This window comes from Trachemys scripta, chromosome 4 (assembly GCF_013100865.1).
Source record: "Trachemys scripta elegans isolate TJP31775 chromosome 4, CAS_Tse_1.0, whole genome shotgun sequence".
In the NCBI taxonomy this organism is placed as follows: domain Eukaryota; kingdom Metazoa; phylum Chordata; order Testudines; family Emydidae; genus Trachemys; species Trachemys scripta.
The window spans coordinates 81,266,558-81,285,006 of NC_048301.1; the positions used below are offsets into that span (position 1 = coordinate 81,266,558).

Consider the following 18,449-nt stretch of genomic DNA (forward strand, 5'->3'; position numbering starts at 1 on the left):
AAAATTATCTACTTTATTTGTTGGTCTTAATTGTATTTGTTATTTATATAAAGCTGTAAGTGAAGCACAGAGGTGAAAGTTCTGTGCCTGAATAGTTTACAGTCTAACTGTTACGTTTATTTTGGTAAATGTTCTTTTCATGTCCAACTTCTCTTGTAGGCCAGTGAATCAGGCAGTGTGGATGAGTTTCAGAGTCAGCTTTTGGAGTGGCAGGAGATTGTACCAGAATCAGAGGAGGTGCATGACCAAGCCAGAGAGGAGAAATCTGCCATAGCCCTGAGAGTGGCACAGATTGAAGAAGAGAGAGAAGGTGAATTTAAGTATTTAAGATGAAACTAGATCATTATGCCAGCATAGCAGGTATTACAAATCTGTTTGTGCAGTTCAGACAAAATTGATATCTTTCCTCCGTGTCTCACTTCTGTAGTCAAGTGAGATTTAGGCAGCTAGTGATGTTAGCAGAATAAAGTGGTTACTGTAATTCAGTTTGTAAGTTGGATTGTTTCCTTGACTCTGTCTGTTTCATATATTCATCACTTTGCATCATGTTTATTGGTGGATGTTTTATTCTGTTAGCTTTTGCAATCTGAGCTGCTTATCTTTGGGGTCATTAGTTGGATTTATTTCAGAACCTTAATGTCTGCATTGAGTTATCAATGATGAAAATGGCAGCTGCTTGGCTGCTTGCCTCGAATTAGAGAAGAAGATATGGGGAGTTGTAGCATTGTTTAAAATTTGGTGATGGGATATAAAGTTGTGATTTGGCAAAATATACATGAAATTTGGCGCTTCTCTGTAAATGTCAATAACCAGCAGGATTTTAAAAAGATTTTGAGATGTACTAACAGACATGCCATTGATACTGACAAATAGAGAGAACTGGCAACAGATTGCTAGTTTAAAATGTTAAATATTATATCAAAACCACCATTCCAGGTGATCTGAGATTTTATGGTCACCAATGATGGTAAAATTAAAAACAAATGTTTTCTGTTTGAAAAATCAAACTTATGAAAAAGTCTAAGTGTTAGATTTCACACTAATTTTGGTTTGTTCCCCTACTCCCCCCATGGCAGTTTACCGTAACTTCTTTTCCCTTTGGTATCGGAATGCGGATTGAAGGCACAAAGGTTAATGTGCACCATCTATAAATAAAATAAATCCAGTTAATTAATTTGCATAGCCTTTTGTTAATCTGTAGCTTGAATGTTTTTGAGACTCAGCTGATGGATTTCAAAGTTCATTCTGTAAATCCCAAAATCTTCAAGGGCCATTCTCTTCTCTGTGAAAGATTTATACATGTAACTCCTTGGGCATTGAGAAGAGAATAAACCTTCTTAATTTTAAGTACTACTTATCTCAGGAGTGTTGTAAACAGGTCCTTATGCAATAATATTAACAGTTGTAAAACTTCATTCGTGTCCAGTCATTGTTTAATTTTGCAGTTTTCCCCCCTTGGGATATGCATGACCTTTCTGTTTCTTTTTTCCTGCCGTTACACCTGATGAGCACTCAACGTCCCTTCCCCCTCCACTCCTACCCTACACTGCGATTTGGTCAGCCAATAAGAACGTAGTTTCCCATCAGTTTTGTGCATGCAGGTTCCAGCCGTGACAACCTGTAATGTACTGTTGCTGTTTTCCTCTGTAGACCTTTCTTTGGAGGAAATCGCCAACAGTACCTTATAACAGCTGCTGTTGGTGGTATGTGGTTTTTAATAATACATGTAACAAATGCTAGTTTTTAAACTTGTTTTCCTCTTGCAATGCCTCTTTCTTTGTTTATATTAACAGAATCTTCTTTCTTCATTCTCCTTTGTATTAATAGCTGACTCCATATTTACCTTGTAACCTAGTTTAAAGGAAAACTGCACAACTTGCAATGATTAATTTTCATAAACAAATAGCTAAGAATCAAATTCTGACCTCTATTTTTTTTAGAGATTACATTAAAAAATTCTAATGGGACTAGATTAGGTTTTTTTTTCTTTTTCTTTTGGTTTTATGTAACCCCGCTTCTCTCCCCCTCCCCCCCCCAAAAAAAACCAAACCAAACCAAAAAAACCCAACAACACCCCACACCTTGAATATTCCTTCCAAAAAAAGGACAATCTTGGAATAAATGTTTACTAAAAATGACGATATATTTGAATAGTATCTTTCAAAGCCATTTGCAGAGATCCTTGTTGCTGCATTGGTAACTCCAGAGAATAGGACTATGGTGGGCTTTCACTGGAGGCTGCCATTTTAGGCCCTTATTTTATAGTAGGGTGTACTAGCATGAACCCCTGTATTAGGTACAGTGGGGAGCTCCTTGTGTATAGAGCTCCATGCTATTGGATCCAGTTGCAGATTTGAGATCATTATGATACTTAGTAGTAGGACACTGATGCAGGCTGAACACTTATGCAAGTAACTATACTCATATTATTCATAGTTCTGTTAATGGCAGTGTGTCTGTGTGAGGAAAATTTTGTATAAATGTTTGCAAGATCAAATATGGGGCTGAAATATCAGCTTTTCTATCAGAAGTAATTGCAGATCAGATTTTCCAAGTTGTAACATGATCTTACTTTAGAAAACTGTATTAATAGCATTTGTTAAATTACTTGTTAAATTAACCAGAAATGTTGTAATAAAATTATACAACTTACCTGACAGCTCTAAGATCCTCCAATTTTTGGTGCTTTGTAATGGGGAAAGTCATTAGTAATTTTGCTATTGACATCATTTATTACGTGATAAGTAGGGATGTCTATTAATTGCAGTTAACTTACGTGATTAACTAAAAAAATTAATCGCAATTTAAAAAATTAATAGTGATTAATCGCAGTTTTAATAGCACTGTTAAACAATAGTATACCAACTGAAATGTATTACTTATTTTAGGATGTTTTTCTACTTTTTCAAATGTATTGATTTCAGTTACAACACAGAATGCAAAGTGTACAGTGCTCACTTGATATTATTATTAGGGCTGTCAAGCGATTAAAAAAGGTAATCGCGATTAATCATGCTGTTAAACAATCGAATACCATTTAAATATTTTTGGATGTTTTCTACATTTTCAACTATAATGATTATATTGATTTTAATTACAACATAGAATACAAAATGTACAGTGCTCACTTTATATTTATTTTTATTACAAATTTTTGCACTGTAAAAAAACAAGACATAGTATTTTTCAATTCCCCCATTACAAGTACTGTAGTGCAATCTCTTTATCATGAAAGTTGAACCTACAAATGTAGAATTATGTACAAAAAAACCCTTGCATTCAAAAATAAAACAATGTAAAACTTTAGAGCCTACAAATCCACTCAGTCCTACTTCTTGTTCAGTCAGTCGCTCAGACAAACAAGTTTGTTTACATTTTCAGGAGATAATGCTGTCCGCTTCTTGTTTACAATGTCACCTGAAAGCGAAAACAGGCGTTCCCATGGCACTGTTGTAGCTGGCATTGCACAATATTTATGTGCCAGATGCGCTAAAGATTCATATGTCCCTTCATGCTTCAACCACCATTCCAGAGGACATGCGTCCATGCTGATGACGGGTTTTGCACACTAATGATTTAAAACAGTGTGGAACAATGCATGTTCATTTTCATCATCTGAGTCAGATGCCACCAGCAGAAGGTTGATTTTCTTTTTTGGTGGTTCGGGTTCTGTAGTTTCTGCATCGGAGTGTTGCTCTTTTAAGACTTCTGAAAGCATGCTTCACACCTTGTCCCCCCTCAGATTTTGGAAGACACTTCAGATTCTTAAATCTTGGGTCGAGAGCTGTATCCATCCTTAGAAATCTCACATTGGTATCTTCTTTGCGTTTTGTGTAATCTGCAGTGAAAGTGTTCTTAAAATGAACAACATGCTTGGTCATCATCTGAGACTGCTATAATATAAAGTACATGGCAGAATGTGGGTAAAACAGAGCAGGAGACATGCAGTTCTCCCCCAAATTTAATTAATGCATTATTTTTTTTAATAAGCGTTATCAGCATGTCCTCTAGAATGGTGGCCAAAGCTTGAAGGGGCATATGTATGTTTAGCAAATCTGGAATGTAAATACCTTGCAATGCTAGCTACAGAAATGTCGTGCAAATACCTGTTCTCACTTTCTGGTGACACTGTAAATAAGAAGCGGGCAGCATTATTTTCTGCAAATGTAAACAAATGTGTTTGTCTTAGCGATTGACTGAAGAAGTAGTAGGACTGAGTGGACTTGTAGGCTCGAAAGTTTTATATTGTTTTATTTTTGAGTGCAGTTATGTAACAAAAAAAATCTACATTATTTGTAAGTTGCACTTTCAGGATAAAGAGATTGCACTACAGTACTTGTGTGAGGTTAATTGAAAAATACTATTTCTTTTACAAATATTTGCACTCTAAACAGGATAAAAAAATAATATAAAGTGAGCACTGTACACTTGGTATTCTGCGTTGTAACTGAAGTCAGTATATTTGAAAATATAGAGAAACGTCCAAAAATATTTAATAAATTTCAATTGGGATTGCATTGTTTAGCAGTGCGATTAAAACTGATAAATTGCGATTAATATTTTTAATCATGATTAATTTTTCTGAGTTAAACACGTGAGTTAACTGTGATTAATCGATAGCTGTAATTATTTTTTCATTCCTCCTTTGCATTGCCAAATTATTGGGACACTGTCAAGTTTACTTAAAAAAACATTTGTTTGTTTTTTACAAATTCTGATACTTGCATTGAATAGCATCTTGCTTCACAAATGGTTCCATTGATTTCAGTGGGACTATTTGCAAAGAAAGGTACAACTTAATGTGAGTATGGGTATAAGAATTTTTCACTTTTACAAAACCTAAGAAAAGCCTGCATATTTTTTATTTATTTTAATTCTAGTGGAAACCATGTTTAAATAAAATCAAATGAAGATTCCCGAGCAGTATTTGCAACTCAACCCTGAATTATTGTTGTAATGCATAAAACCAAAACATGATTAAAAGCAAAAGTGAAAATGACTACTTTATTTTTACTGTCCAAGGCAAGAAGTAAACAGCCAAAATAAATGGCAAAACATACAAAAACAAGCTCCCACACCAAACTAGGTGTCTAAAAAATCTTTTTAGTTTTATTAGTTTAACGTGGGGGTAGTAACTTAGCCAAGGAAATTTTGTAATAATATGTGAATTTTAACTCAGTGGTGTCCCATACAAAACACTTACCCCCCCCCCTTTTTTTTTTTTAATTCGACCTAGTATTGTAGAGTTGCACTAATTAGATCTCTTATTACCTTATAGTTTTCCATTAATTCTATCATTTGGGGAGAGTGGGGGGGCAAAAAGAATTCCTAATGACATCTAACATAAATGTGACAAAAATAAATTTTATGGGTATTGGGTACCGTAACTTGGGTTAAGTCAGGGGCATTCCAGTGGGAATCAGTCTGTCCCAGTGTTACACCAGGAATGAATTCGATCCATTTCTTACCTCATCTATGAACATCATGGACTGTGGGGAGAACTGACTTTGAATTAGATTAATTTGTTGAGTGCAGAGGCCATATCTACTCTCAGATTCAACAGTTATTAAAGTATGGAGCCACCTTTATCTTTATTTCTTCATGCTGTTTTGTCTGCTTTGCATGAAACATCTATTCCCCAACCTATCACACGTTTTGTCATATCACAAAACAGATGGGAATGTACTTAAAATGGAAAAATCATTTCTAACACTGGACAGGATGCATATTTAAGCTTCCATACTCTGAATATTCAGGGTGTGTTATTTACAAGTGATTCTATATTTGTTTTACCAAGAATCATATTATTAATGTCTGATAAGATGGTTTGATGCCAGTTTGCAGTGTAACACATGCTTGTGACTTCCTCAAATTATCTGGCATTGTAGCTCACACTAAAATTAAAGATACAAGCAAGAAGCATTTCATTTCCATAAAAATGCATGTGATTGTTCAGCTGTACAAAAATACAGCAATTTCAGCTGATGTCTTTATTATACAAATTAGTTGTATTTTAACCTGGCAGATTGAACTGAGTTGTAATTTGGCAATTTAATTGGCTGCATTTTTACTTCAGTGTCAAAATACAAATCCCTCTTTCATAGTCAGTCTTTCTAAAATGCTGCTGAAGAAGCATACTTCAATAGACTTCTGAAAGAATTACATGAAAGTTATTCTTACTTTCTGTGTAACATTGTTTGAGGAAATCACAAGGTGAATGCTATGGATTGCTCCAATAATCTTATTCCTGTCAGTCATTCATAGGAACTTCAGTCTGTCACTGATCTCTTTGTATCTAGTATGTGTGTGATGTGTAAATGTAATTGCTTTCCTGTGGCACAAAACTGATTGAGGATGACTGGTTCTTTCCTGGCTGCTCTGATCCAGCCATAGTCTCAGGGCAGCAGGAGCTGGAGGAGGAACTGACTGCAGTTCAAAGAACTGGCAGGCTGCAGCAGGCAAGAAGGAAGAGCAACCAGGCCAGCGGGAAACATCAGGTAGGTTGGTAGAAATAAAAAACACATTTTACCTATATGTTAATCAAGGACAGTAGTAATTCTGTTATTTATATGGCGCCATAAGTATGCATGGTGCTTTACAGCTGAATACAAAGATATAATTGAAGGACGGGAGGTGAAGAAGGGTTTACAGAGGTAAACAAAACAAAGATGTGTATATAGGCATAAATGATACAGGTAAATTCTAGTAGCATCATAGGTTTCTCTTTAGGTTATGAAATTTACATGTGTTTAATCTCAAGTCATTAAGAAATTTCCCATGGAATAACACGCATGCTGCAAGTTAAGCCAGTGTTTAAATACCTTAGTGAATCAGGGCTGTTTTCAGTGGGATGGCATGGGATGATCTCTAAAGAGCATCAATTAATTCTAGTGTCCTTCTTTGAGGTAATCATTGATTTTTTTTTTTTTTCTTATAGATGCTTGTGATCATTATCCATTAATGTGTATGTAGGGTTAGGAGATATCAATATCATGCTCACATCTTACAGGAAATTTTTTTCTATATTTAATTACCTCTGATATCTCAGACTTAGATTCATTAGTAAAGTTCTACCTTAATATAGAAGTCATTCATATAATTTTAATTGCAACTGTCCCTTTTGACAGCTGAGTGTGTATCTTAAGTACATGTCTTTTTTTTATTGATCTCTGCTCTCATGTCCTGTGTGTAGGAGGAATACAGCTTTGACAGAAAACAATGCTTTCAAGAGCTGAATGTCACCTTGGATAGCACTGATTCAGCTGAAGGAGAGAACATGGGAGGTTGGTGGCCAGAGTACACTTCTCCTAATGCAGGTGTGATAACCGCTAGACCGTTTATTAAAGCATGCACAGCATCTGTATTTTGTGTTTATTTTTGTTTTTCAAATTTAACTAACAACCCATTTTGTGGTGTATTCTAATCTTTGTTGAATTTTTTTTGGCTTGCATTTTTTTCCATTTCATTTTGAAGCATGTGCGTGCTGGATGAACTGTCTAGTTTTGGTTCAGAACTAGAACACAGTCATGGTTTAACACCTGGGACTCTCCCAATCCTTGTGCCCGTCAAAATGTATTGTCCTGTATGGTAAGATTATATATATTTTTAAGTTATTAGTCTTGTTCTTGTTGAAGTGGCTCCACTTTATATAATCTTGTTTTCCAACCAAACCATTATATTCCACTTCTGTGTCATTTTAGTTTTAAGATTAAATGCTTATGTGTATATGTATGTGCATTATTTCTTCCTCTATTTTCATATCTGTGGAAGATGGTAGTTGTATCTTATTGGCAGTTTATCAGTCAAGTCCATATGTTACAAGTGTTTCTTTAGTTATGATAAAAAATCAAGAACTGTTGCGGGCGTTTCTTAGTACTGTTTTGCAAAGGTCTACTACAAAGTAAACGTATAGTCCCGGGACATTTGTTAGAAACATTACATTCACCCTTTCATCTACATCTTTCTCAAGATAATAATTTAGGTGAAAGGTAATCGCTTATCAAAGTAAATTTACAGCTATCATAAGTAATGGAATATTCAGCTTAGAAGCAATAGTTTTCAAACATTTATACACACAGAGTATCTTGGGTTTTGAAATTGTTTGAAATATAGGATTTTTTTTTAATTTGACAGATAAAGTTTTAATTGAAAATCTCAACCATTGAAGAAAATTGCAGCAATTTTTGTGTGATGTTCTCACAAGTCAGCTGATTTTTGCTTTGGCATGCGGAGTAGAAGCTTGCAAGGTTGCTGGGTAGGGAACTGGGAACGTGGCAGGAAAATGCAAGTGTTTTTAGGGTTTGGGACAGTTACTTACAGTTCTCAATAGCCCTGATTTAAAATCTACAGGCTTTTGCAGCAGATACTGGTTTAAACTAGAAGTTGTATAAGTACAAATGTGTGTATTAACTACTGCAACACACAAATGTTCAGCAGATAATTTAGTTGTACTGTGAATTGTCCTTTTTCATAATCCTAGCTAGTGGCTTTGGAGTCATATATGCCCTCTTCATCATTTAAAAATATAACGTAGATTCAGTGTAATAGTGAAAGATCCACCTTTATTTGCCTAATGCCTCTTAATTACATGGTTATGGTCTTTAATTCTGAATCCTGACTTGTTTGTAGTTAACCATCAATCCAGAGTTTTGTTTTGTTAGCTGATTGATCCATTTAAAAAGCATCTATTTTTTCACATGGCACTCTTAGGTAAAACTTTTCTGAAGAAGCTAATAATTTATGCCATCAGAACTGGCTGCTTTGTGTTTATCAAGGAGATTATTGAACAAGAATAGCATAAGGAATATGCAGATGTGAAACCCTGGTGCTTCTCAACTAGAATGAAACTTGACCTGAAGAAATGTGATAGAAATGGGAGGAAATATAGTTTGACAGTTTTACTTCGTATGAGACTGGAAATGAATTTGGCCCAGTACCTTAGTTTGGCAGCAGAATGGGGGGAGGGATAGCTCAGTGGGGGGGAGGGATAGCTCAGTGGTTTGAGCATTGGCCTGCTAAACCCAGGGTTGTGAGTTCAATCCTTGAGGGGGCCACTTGGGAATCTGGGGCAAAATCAGTACTTGGTCCTGCTAGTGAAGGCGGGGGGCTGGACTTGATGACCTTTCAAGGTCCCTTCCAGTTCTAGGAGATGGGATATCTCCATTATTATTATTATTATTATTAATGCAGTGATTTAAATCAGTGATTTAAATCACCAATTTAATGGTTAAAATCAGCAAGCAGGAAACCTTGATTTAAATAATTGATTTAATTGTGCTTTGCATTTTTACTTTATTTTCATATAAAAAGGTTGAATCTCATTAGTTGATAACCATTAAAACACAGTGATTTGCAGCTAAATATAGCCTGTACATTAAATTTGGTGTTTTTGCTAATCAGGAGGATATACTATACTTATGCATATTTATTTAAGCAGTTATATAGCTTACCTTACATTTATACATATTCTTAATTTTTACATTTTTATGTTAGAAGATGATTAATTTTTTACTTGTGTGTGGATCTATTTGAATGGAAATTCAAATTTGATTTAAAATGCACAAAAACAGCATTTAAAACTTTTTAATTAAATAGGACTACCTTAAGTGCTAGATACATAAACTTTTTCTTATCAATAAGTTTATCAGAACATGTTTTGCATTTAACACTAACTAATTTAGTAAACAAAGGAACTCTTATCTGTAGTTAGTGAATTGAACTGATTTTTCTGGTTTCTTAACTCTGAATGAACTAGTCATTGAACTGAACTGGTTGAATAAACTGAAATGAATGGTGGCTGCTGTAAAAGCTGGTTTAACACGTCCACAAACTCTGATTCCAGATGCTTATTCAATGACTTCCAGCAGTTCAGTGGTTTGACTTTAACAGTTGGCAGCAAACCATGTACTGCTTAATATTATTTTTGTATTTAATTTAAATTATTTTAATAGATTGTCAATTTCACATTTAATTTTAAATAGGTTTACTTTAAAAAAAATAAACCTATACTTAATTTAAATAAAAAAAAATTGAAACAAGTCAGATTTTTTTAAAATACCAAAAAAAAAAAATTTTTTTTTTATTAGTGTGTTAGTCTGTAAAATAGGACCGTCATCAACATAGGTCAATCTGGAAGGTGTTGCCTTCTGGACTCCCAAAGCGTTTCTTAAACAATCATATGACTTTGTCTGGCTAATAATATACTGGTGCGCAAAGGTTGCAGTCTCACGCATCCTAGAGCACTGTGCAGTGGTTTCAAGAAGCCACATGTCAGTTATCGTTTAATATGTTTTCCTGTCTAGCATGGATTGGGTCAGCTACTCATCATTCCCACTTCATTCTCCATAAGGCAAAACTTCCAAATGTGAGCATTCCAGAGACAAGGTGGTGAGGTGATATCTTTTATTGGACTGAAAATAAAAGATATTGCCTCACCGACTTTGTCTCTCTAACATCCTGGGACCGACACAACTGCAACTACACCACATATAACAAATATGAGCATTGTCATTGTACAGGATAGCTAATTTTTGTCTTTGAAAAGTCAGTGTACCCAGTGAATATTCCTTTGTCAGGTCTGCTTTAAAATAAAATTGCTATTTTCTGTTGAACAGATGAGCTCCCAGCTTTTGATAGTCCACTTCACTTGATATATGTTAATGGTGCTTAGAAGTGGATCCTGCAAACAAACAACTTTACTCATTTGAGTAAAATTACTCAATTCATAAACATTCACAGGATTGGGCCCTTTGCTTGTACATGGCAAGATAACTTTGCTAGTTCTTATAGGGAATCTTGAACTGTGAACTTAATCCCATTATTTGAAAAGTTCAGGGAATATTTGATCATTAAAGCCTTTATAAATATGGTGACCTGTTTTTCAGAGATGCTGAGCATCCAGAATTCCCACTGAAATCCATTGGAACCTGCAGGTGCTCAACACCTCTGAAAATTAAACCAATAATGGTGTGGGTAGTTGCTAGACTTATGTTATCTATATGTGAAACACGTTGTTTGGAACCGTTCTTGAAATAGATATTTTCCCTTTGAAACTACATAGGTTTGCGGACAGTAGTGGAAGAGTTGGAATTGGAAAGAAATCAACTACAGGAACAAATTCTAATCCTGGAGGAACGCTGTCAGGACTTGGAAGACCGAATACAGCTGCAAGGCAGAATGGAAGCCCTTCAGGTGAGGAGCTGAAGATGATGTAGGGAGACTCGTTTAGTGTTCTCTTTATATTTGGATGAAAATAGTCTATAGCAAAGCAAAAATGAAGATTAGCAAAAGATTCTACAGTATATTTTTGTACTTCAAAAATATTATATGGGGTAATATTACAGTCCGATGAACTCATACTATATTGTGTGGTACTGAACAGTGGAAAACTGCACCCATTTTGCTCACTGCAAGAATGTCACACAGTGAGAAATATTTCTTACCCTGCAAAAACTGAAAAATATCTTTGAAAATAATTATTCAATAAAAAAATAATCATTAGAAGCCTGTTACTAGTGGCAGCAGCATGTTGAAATTCAATATCATTTTTGTCATCAACAGTTTAGGGCCTGTTTCAGAGGTCAAGAACTTGATTCTTCTGTTACTGACACAAGTGTATTTTCACTTACTCTACATCTGCATTTCAGTAGTTACTTCGGTTTTATTCTGATGTGAGTGAGGAATCAAGCCCTAATAACTACTTATCTTTAATATCACTTCTAATATCAATAGTACATCATTTTCTCATAGGCTAAAGGAGGTTGCATAACACTTCATAATCAGAGAAGTTAAAAGCTAATAAGAAAATGAAATTATTGAAGTCAGATTTAATAAGGGAAGGGCCTGTAGGTGAAGGGAGGAGAGAGATTTTTCTAGATAGATGGAAGCTCCCAAAGTGGTAGAGCAACCCCCATATTTATGAGAGTTGCAAGCAGAGGACACGTAAACCAAGATGATCTATCAGATAGCAGGCAAATAGGGTGTGAAATAAATACATATGAAAATCTAAAAAGTAGGAGGACACTATGGAGAATAATTTGAACATTCACTTTTGACACTTGAGTAACTTACTACGTCCTGTACAGAGTAGTTGATCTGTAACAGTTGTTGATTCCCTGTCTTGGTAAAATGGTTGGTAGTATCTATTACATTTTTAAAAACCCCATACATTAAAATTAACTTTGCCGTGGAAGGATTCTATCTAGTGCACAAAAGGATGTAGTTATCCCTACATATAGTTTAAAACCTGTGTGTGAGTATGCTTCTGATGTTTAGCTACCAGCCTACAGAGAGATCCTGGCCCATTTAATTCACTGGCAAAAGTTGCATTGATTTCAGTGATGTCAGGATATCACCCGAAATCTGTCCTTTTTCCACAAGATTGAAATCGCCATAAATTACACCTTCAAAGTATAGAGGGAGTTTCTTAGCAGTTAATGTCTCTATTACTCTTTTTTAATATGGTATGGTATTTAGGTTGTTATGGTAACTGCTTGTGATTTTAAAAAAATAATAGTAATAATTGTTTCACTTATTAATGCCTGTTTCTAGAAACCTCCCAAAATTAATCCATGAAGACACCAAATGAAATAATAAATTAAAAGCTTTAAATCCAAACAGATGTTTTAAAAGTTTTCTGGTCCATACATTATTTTGTTTGACAATTTTCTAAGTTTTCAAAATGACATGACTAACTTCTCCCTAAAACTCCACAGTTGTGGTATATATCTAATTGTTCCTTTAGCTAGTAAAATGCATATATTAAATTACTGAGTATTTTTTCTAAATTAAGTTGTTTATATTAAGAGGCAGACAACCATATGTTAATATTTGAGAATCTTGTAACAAAGCCTTTCAATACAGGTAACATTTGGTGTAGAGGAAGAAGGGCAGCCATTGAGGGCTGTACAGGTGTGTTCTGCCCACTCCAAAGTGATAGCATATTTTCCCTAGAGGTGACAGGTTTGCCATATTGTTTGTCCTACCAACTCTTGTTGGTGATTTTGGATTTCTGTATGTTGCTTTTGATTGTGGTTGCTGGTTGTTTGTTTTGTTTTGCAGTTTTACTCATGAACTGGTGCAGTGAAGTTGGCTAGAGTAACAGAGTTATACTGTGTTATAAACTGTGTCATTGGAGCTTGCTTTATTTTTCTTTTCACCTCCTTCCACAGATTATTTTGTAATCTACTGCAGATTGCTGGTTGCCTTTGATCAGAGCAACAACAAAGGTTTAAAAAGATCTGCAGAGAAGCAGTTGGAATTCATTACTGTGTTCAAATCAACATGGAAAATGTTTTCAAAGAATGAGCTGTCTCTGGTGTTCTCCTTTTAGAACTTGTCTTCACTGCAACAGTTAGCTTGAGTAAATAAATACATTAGAGTTACTCCATTCAAGCTAGTCAGTCTTGAGTGAGAATGGAATCAGAGCAGCCACTCTGAAACAACACACCAGCTACCTAGAGTGACTTGACTAGCACCACAGAATCATTAATTAGCCGCTGATGAGTAGTAACTCCAGCTGTTGAATTCCCATTTTATTACTAGCACCATCAGCACTCAGGCTTCAACCAACCAGCCCCCTTATGGGTCAGCTAATTCACCACTTAAAGCACCACTTTATTCGATCTAGAGATTTTGGGTGTGGACAGGAATCAGGTTAGGGGCAAAACGTGAGTTATACCTCAAGCTAACAATGTAGTGAAGGCAAGCACAGAAAAGTAAGCTGCTTTTACACAGTACGAGTATTTGTATTTTGTTGTCTTTTTGTGTAAAGTGTTTAGAGTCTCTTGAGTTTCATGTTATGATGCAATCACTAAGGGAGAAACCTCTCAAAGGTGAGTAACATCTACTGTTTGAACCAGTAATATTTCAGACCTGAATTGGTAATCACTAATATGCTAGAACAATAATCTTTACAGTGTGTAGAATGTGAAACACTATGGGGCAGATTTTCAAGATGTCTATTTTATTGCCATTCTGCATATTTGTGAGCTGTAATCATGTTCACCATTGCTTTGTTGCAGAGTGAAAATGAACGTTTGCAGACCCAGCTCAGTCAACTGCGTACCCAACAAATGCGAGATGCAGAAAAGCACCAAGTGCTTGTTTCCAGTTTGAATGAACAGCTTAAAGGGTAAAATATTTTTTTTAAAACATTCAGTACAGGACCAGTTGCAATTATACATGTGTCCTTTTGCAGCTTTAAATTTACATTTGCAGTGAAACATAAAGAATATAATACTTTCAGCAAGCTTGAAAATAATTCTTGATTTCCACTACAATAGTAAAATCAGATTATTTCTGGACTTGGTTATTTTTATGGTAAGTGTACAAACAGTGAATTCATAGTAATATAAATTGTATTTAGAAAATTATTAGGGTTTTTGATTAATCACAGTTAACACACGCAATTAACTCAAAAAAAGTAACCGCAATTAAAAAAATTAATCACGATTAATCGCACTGTTAAACAATAGAATACCAATTGAAATTTATTAAATATTTTTTGATGTTTTTCTACATTTTCAAATATATCAATTTAAATTACAAAACAGAATACAAATTGTACAATGCTCACTTGATATTATTTTTTATCTCAAATATTTGCACTGTAAAAATAAGAAATATTTTTTTCAGTTCACCTCATACAAGTACTGTAGTGCACTTTCATGATAAAGAAATTACAACTTACAAATGTAGGGGGTTTTTTTGTTACATAACTTCACTCAAAAACAAAACAATGTAAAACTTTGAAGCCTACAGGTCCACTCAGTCCTACTTCTTGTTCAGCCAATCACTAAGATAAACATGTTTGTTTACATTTATGGGAGATAATGCTGCCCACTTCTTAATAATGTCACCTGAAAGTGAGAACAGGTGTTTGCATGGCACTGTTGTAGCTGGCATTGCAAGATATTTACTTGCCAAATGCACTAAAGATTCATATGCCTCTTCATGCTTTGGCCACCGTTCCAGGGGACATGTTCCCATGCTGATGACACTTGTTAAAAAAAAAATGCATTAATTAAATTTGTGACTGAACTCCTTGGGGGAGAATTGTATGTCTCCTGCTTTACCCGCATTCCGCCATATATTTCATGTTATAGCAGTCTCAGATGTTGATCGTTTTAAAAACACTTTTACTGCAAATGTGACACAAATTTCAGAAGATACCAATGTGAAATTTCTAAAGACAGCTACAGCACTCGACCCAAGATTTAAGAATTTGAAATGCCTTCCAAAATCTGAGAGGGATGAGATGTGGAGAAGTCTTAAAAGAGCAACACCCTAATGCAGAAACTACAGAACCCAAACCACCAAAAAAGAAAATCAACTTTCTACTGGTAGCATCTGACTAAGATGATTAAAAAGAACATGCATCGCTCCACACTGTTTGGATCGTTATCGAGCAGAACCTGTCATCAGGTGGTTGAAGCATGAAGGGACATATGACTCTTTAATGCATCTGGCATGTAAATATCTTGCATCGCCAGCTACAACAGTGCCAAGCAAACGTCTGTTCTCACTTTCAGGTGACATTGTAAACAAGAAGCGGGCAGCGTTATCGCCTGCAAATGTAAACAAACTTGTTTGTCTGAGTGATTGGCTGAACAAGAAGTAGGACTGATTGAACTTGTAAGCGTTAAAGTTTTACATTGTTTTATTTTTTAATGCAGTTTTTTTTTACATAATTCTACATTTGTACGTTCAACTTTCGTGATAGAGATTACACTACAGTACTTGTATTAGGTGAATTGAAAAATACTATTTCTTTTGTTTTTTACAGTGCAAACATTTGTAATCAAAAATAAGTATAAAGTGAGCACCGTACATTTTGTATTGTGTTGTAATTGAAATCAATATACTTGAAAATGTAGAAAACATCCAAAAAATTTAAATAAATGGTAATGTATTGTTTAACAGCTCAATTAATTTTTTTAATTGCTTAATAGCCCTAAAAAATTATACATTGGCTTTAGAAAGTTAAGACTGGAAAATAACAAGCTCTGTTTTCAAATACTACTTAATAAAATGAACATTGAGTATTAGAGTTCTAAATAAATATTTTCTTGCTAGATTAAGTGATAGAAAAAGCTTCCTTGAAACTTCACTTGCGGAGAAGGAACAAAAGCTGTTGAGTACAACAGAAAAACTAGAGCAGATTGAAGATTTGAGGCAGTTACTTCAAGAAAAAGATATTCTGAACAAGGAACTTGATGAAAAGCTTGTGCAAACTGAACAGAAGGTAAGTTGAACACACAGTGAGGCACTGAACGTAATTACTTTTGGAACAATATTGAATTTAAATGCATGTAGCCTTCTTTTGATTTGGAATCTATTCATTTTGGAAAAGTCTTGCAAAGAATTAATAGAAATAATGAAAGAAAATATAATCCTGTTATATTGGGTAACAGTTTCCTAATTGAATGCAAGTTTTAGGCCTTTTTTTTTAAATGTGTTTTACAATTTGAAGTAAATGTCAATGCCTGGAAAAGGTACAGGAGAGACAACACTAGCAACCCAAACCCTTTTATTAATGATATATTGGATACACTCCACCTCTTCCGAAGCTGCCCCTTCATATGGGGGAAGTACAATAGTTCAATCTCCAGGCCTATTCAACTTTGGTTTCTTAGTTGAGGCTGCTAACCAGGATGCTAGTTTTGATTTTGGCATCTGCTCAGTAGGAGCTGGACTGAGTCTTGTCAGTTCGTTTCACAAAGGCCACTGAATATCTGTTGGATGGTGTAGGGGGCATGGTTCCCCTCAAATCCTCTCCAGAGTCCTCTTCAGGTCCTTGGACTGTCTTTCTCTCCCCCCATGGCAGATGCCCAAGGTGTTCTTGAAGCAACAAACAGAAAAGTTTTGCTCTCTTTCTTCCCATATGGGGGGCGCTCCATGGGAAATTGAAAAGAAGCAAGGATGAACTGAAGTTCAGGCAGTCTTCCTGGGTCAGCCCTTTGAGCTTAGTCTACACAGGGTCCCCTTCTTCATCGTACGTGCTGCTCTGAGTCTGTGTCCTGTGGCTTTGGGAGCAGTGAGGCTCGTTGCTGTTTCCCTCTCGGTGGGCCTATCTCGGTTGTTGAGGTGGGGCAGCCTTCTCCCTCTTCACTGCCCCTTCTTATGGCAGGTTTTCCCTTTTAAGCTACTCCTTCCCCCTACACCCTCCCGGCAGAAGAAGCATTGCCGGTGCTCCTCGTTGGTGTTGAACAGGCTGAGCGAAACTTTTTAGTCCCCTCCCTGTCAGTGTGAGGGTGTGACCCTTCACAGATGGTAACAACTTCAAATTACCTCAGCCAGCTTGAAACTGATTCTCTGACCCATCTAATTCTATCTCATTTTACATTCCTTTTGAATAATAGTTTGTGTTCTTGTGAATAAATTTTGTTTTGACATCTCTTGGATGAGATATAAATGACCAAAATTTTGGGGTGTTTACCTTGGCTTCCTGGTCATATTCCAATAACACTATTGTCATTTTTCCTATTTAGAATCTTCTGCACTTTCAATTGAATGTGGTATTACTTACTTGTGCTGAACTGTTGTCTGATGTTGCTGTGACTCATTATACAATTACTATGCTTTATCCCTACAAATCTGTGTCTCATTGGTCAATTAAAAGGTCCCTGCGTGTAGACTGTATAGCAGTTTCTTTATAAATCAGAATTATGTAAACTTAAATTCAGGATTGTAATTTACAGACATTATTTCTTTTGTGTACTTACATATCTCCATAAAAAATTTCTTTTATGTTAAGCTGGATGAAGTCTTGAAGAAGTACAATGCGTATGAAGTGGAGTGCACTGAACAGAAAATAGCTATCAATGATCTAACAGAAAAAGTTGCCACATTTAAAGAAAAGGTAACTCATTAAAGTGATGTGGAAATTTTTTTACATGTGCTTAGTTTGGCTTGATCCATTATAATTGTCTAGCAGAATATGTAAACTTTTTTGAATATGAAAGTCATCATAAAATAACCCTTAGTTACTGTATATACTCGTTCATAAGCTGAATTTTTTTAGTAAAAATGGGAAGCACCAGAGATGGGGGTCGGCTTATGAACGGGTATAGAGAGGGAGAGGTGGGACACAGCCCCTCCCCCCAGCAGAGGGAGCAGGAGAGGCAGCACAGCCAGCAGAGCCAGAAGGGAAGACGCGGGGCCAGAGTCTCTCCACTTCTGGCCACGCTACTCTCCCCCAGCCTCCAAAACAGCTGCAGCTCCGGGGCTGGCAGGCTACAGCTGAGCCGCTCGGTCCCACCCCCCAGAGCACGCTGCGGCCACGCCACCCGGCCCAGCCCACTGGAACATGCTGTGGCCATTCCACCCAGTCTGGCCCGCTGGAGCAGGCTGCGACCGCGCTGCCCAGCCTGCCGGAGCAACTCCAGCCAGGTCAGAGACATCCTCCCGTGGCCCTCCCCAGATAAGGTGGGAAGGGATGGGGAGAGTGT

General features: G+C 35.9%; 1 protein-coding gene across 1 annotated transcript in view; it reads left to right on the forward strand.

Annotated features, from left to right (window-relative positions):
* Positions 1 to 18,449, forward strand: part of LOC117877028 (golgin subfamily B member 1-like) — a 77,496-nt gene that overhangs the window by 26,698 nt on the left and 32,349 nt on the right. The window contains exons 14-20 of the mRNA XM_034769720.1: positions 160 to 311; positions 6,344 to 6,497; positions 7,193 to 7,316; positions 11,060 to 11,190; positions 14,022 to 14,131; positions 16,075 to 16,243; positions 17,756 to 17,860. Coding sequence (XP_034625611.1) covers positions 160 to 311; positions 6,344 to 6,497; positions 7,193 to 7,316; positions 11,060 to 11,190; positions 14,022 to 14,131; positions 16,075 to 16,243; positions 17,756 to 17,860 — 945 coding nt within the window. The remainder of the gene's footprint in view (positions 1 to 159; positions 312 to 6,343; positions 6,498 to 7,192; positions 7,317 to 11,059; positions 11,191 to 14,021; positions 14,132 to 16,074; positions 16,244 to 17,755; positions 17,861 to 18,449) is intronic.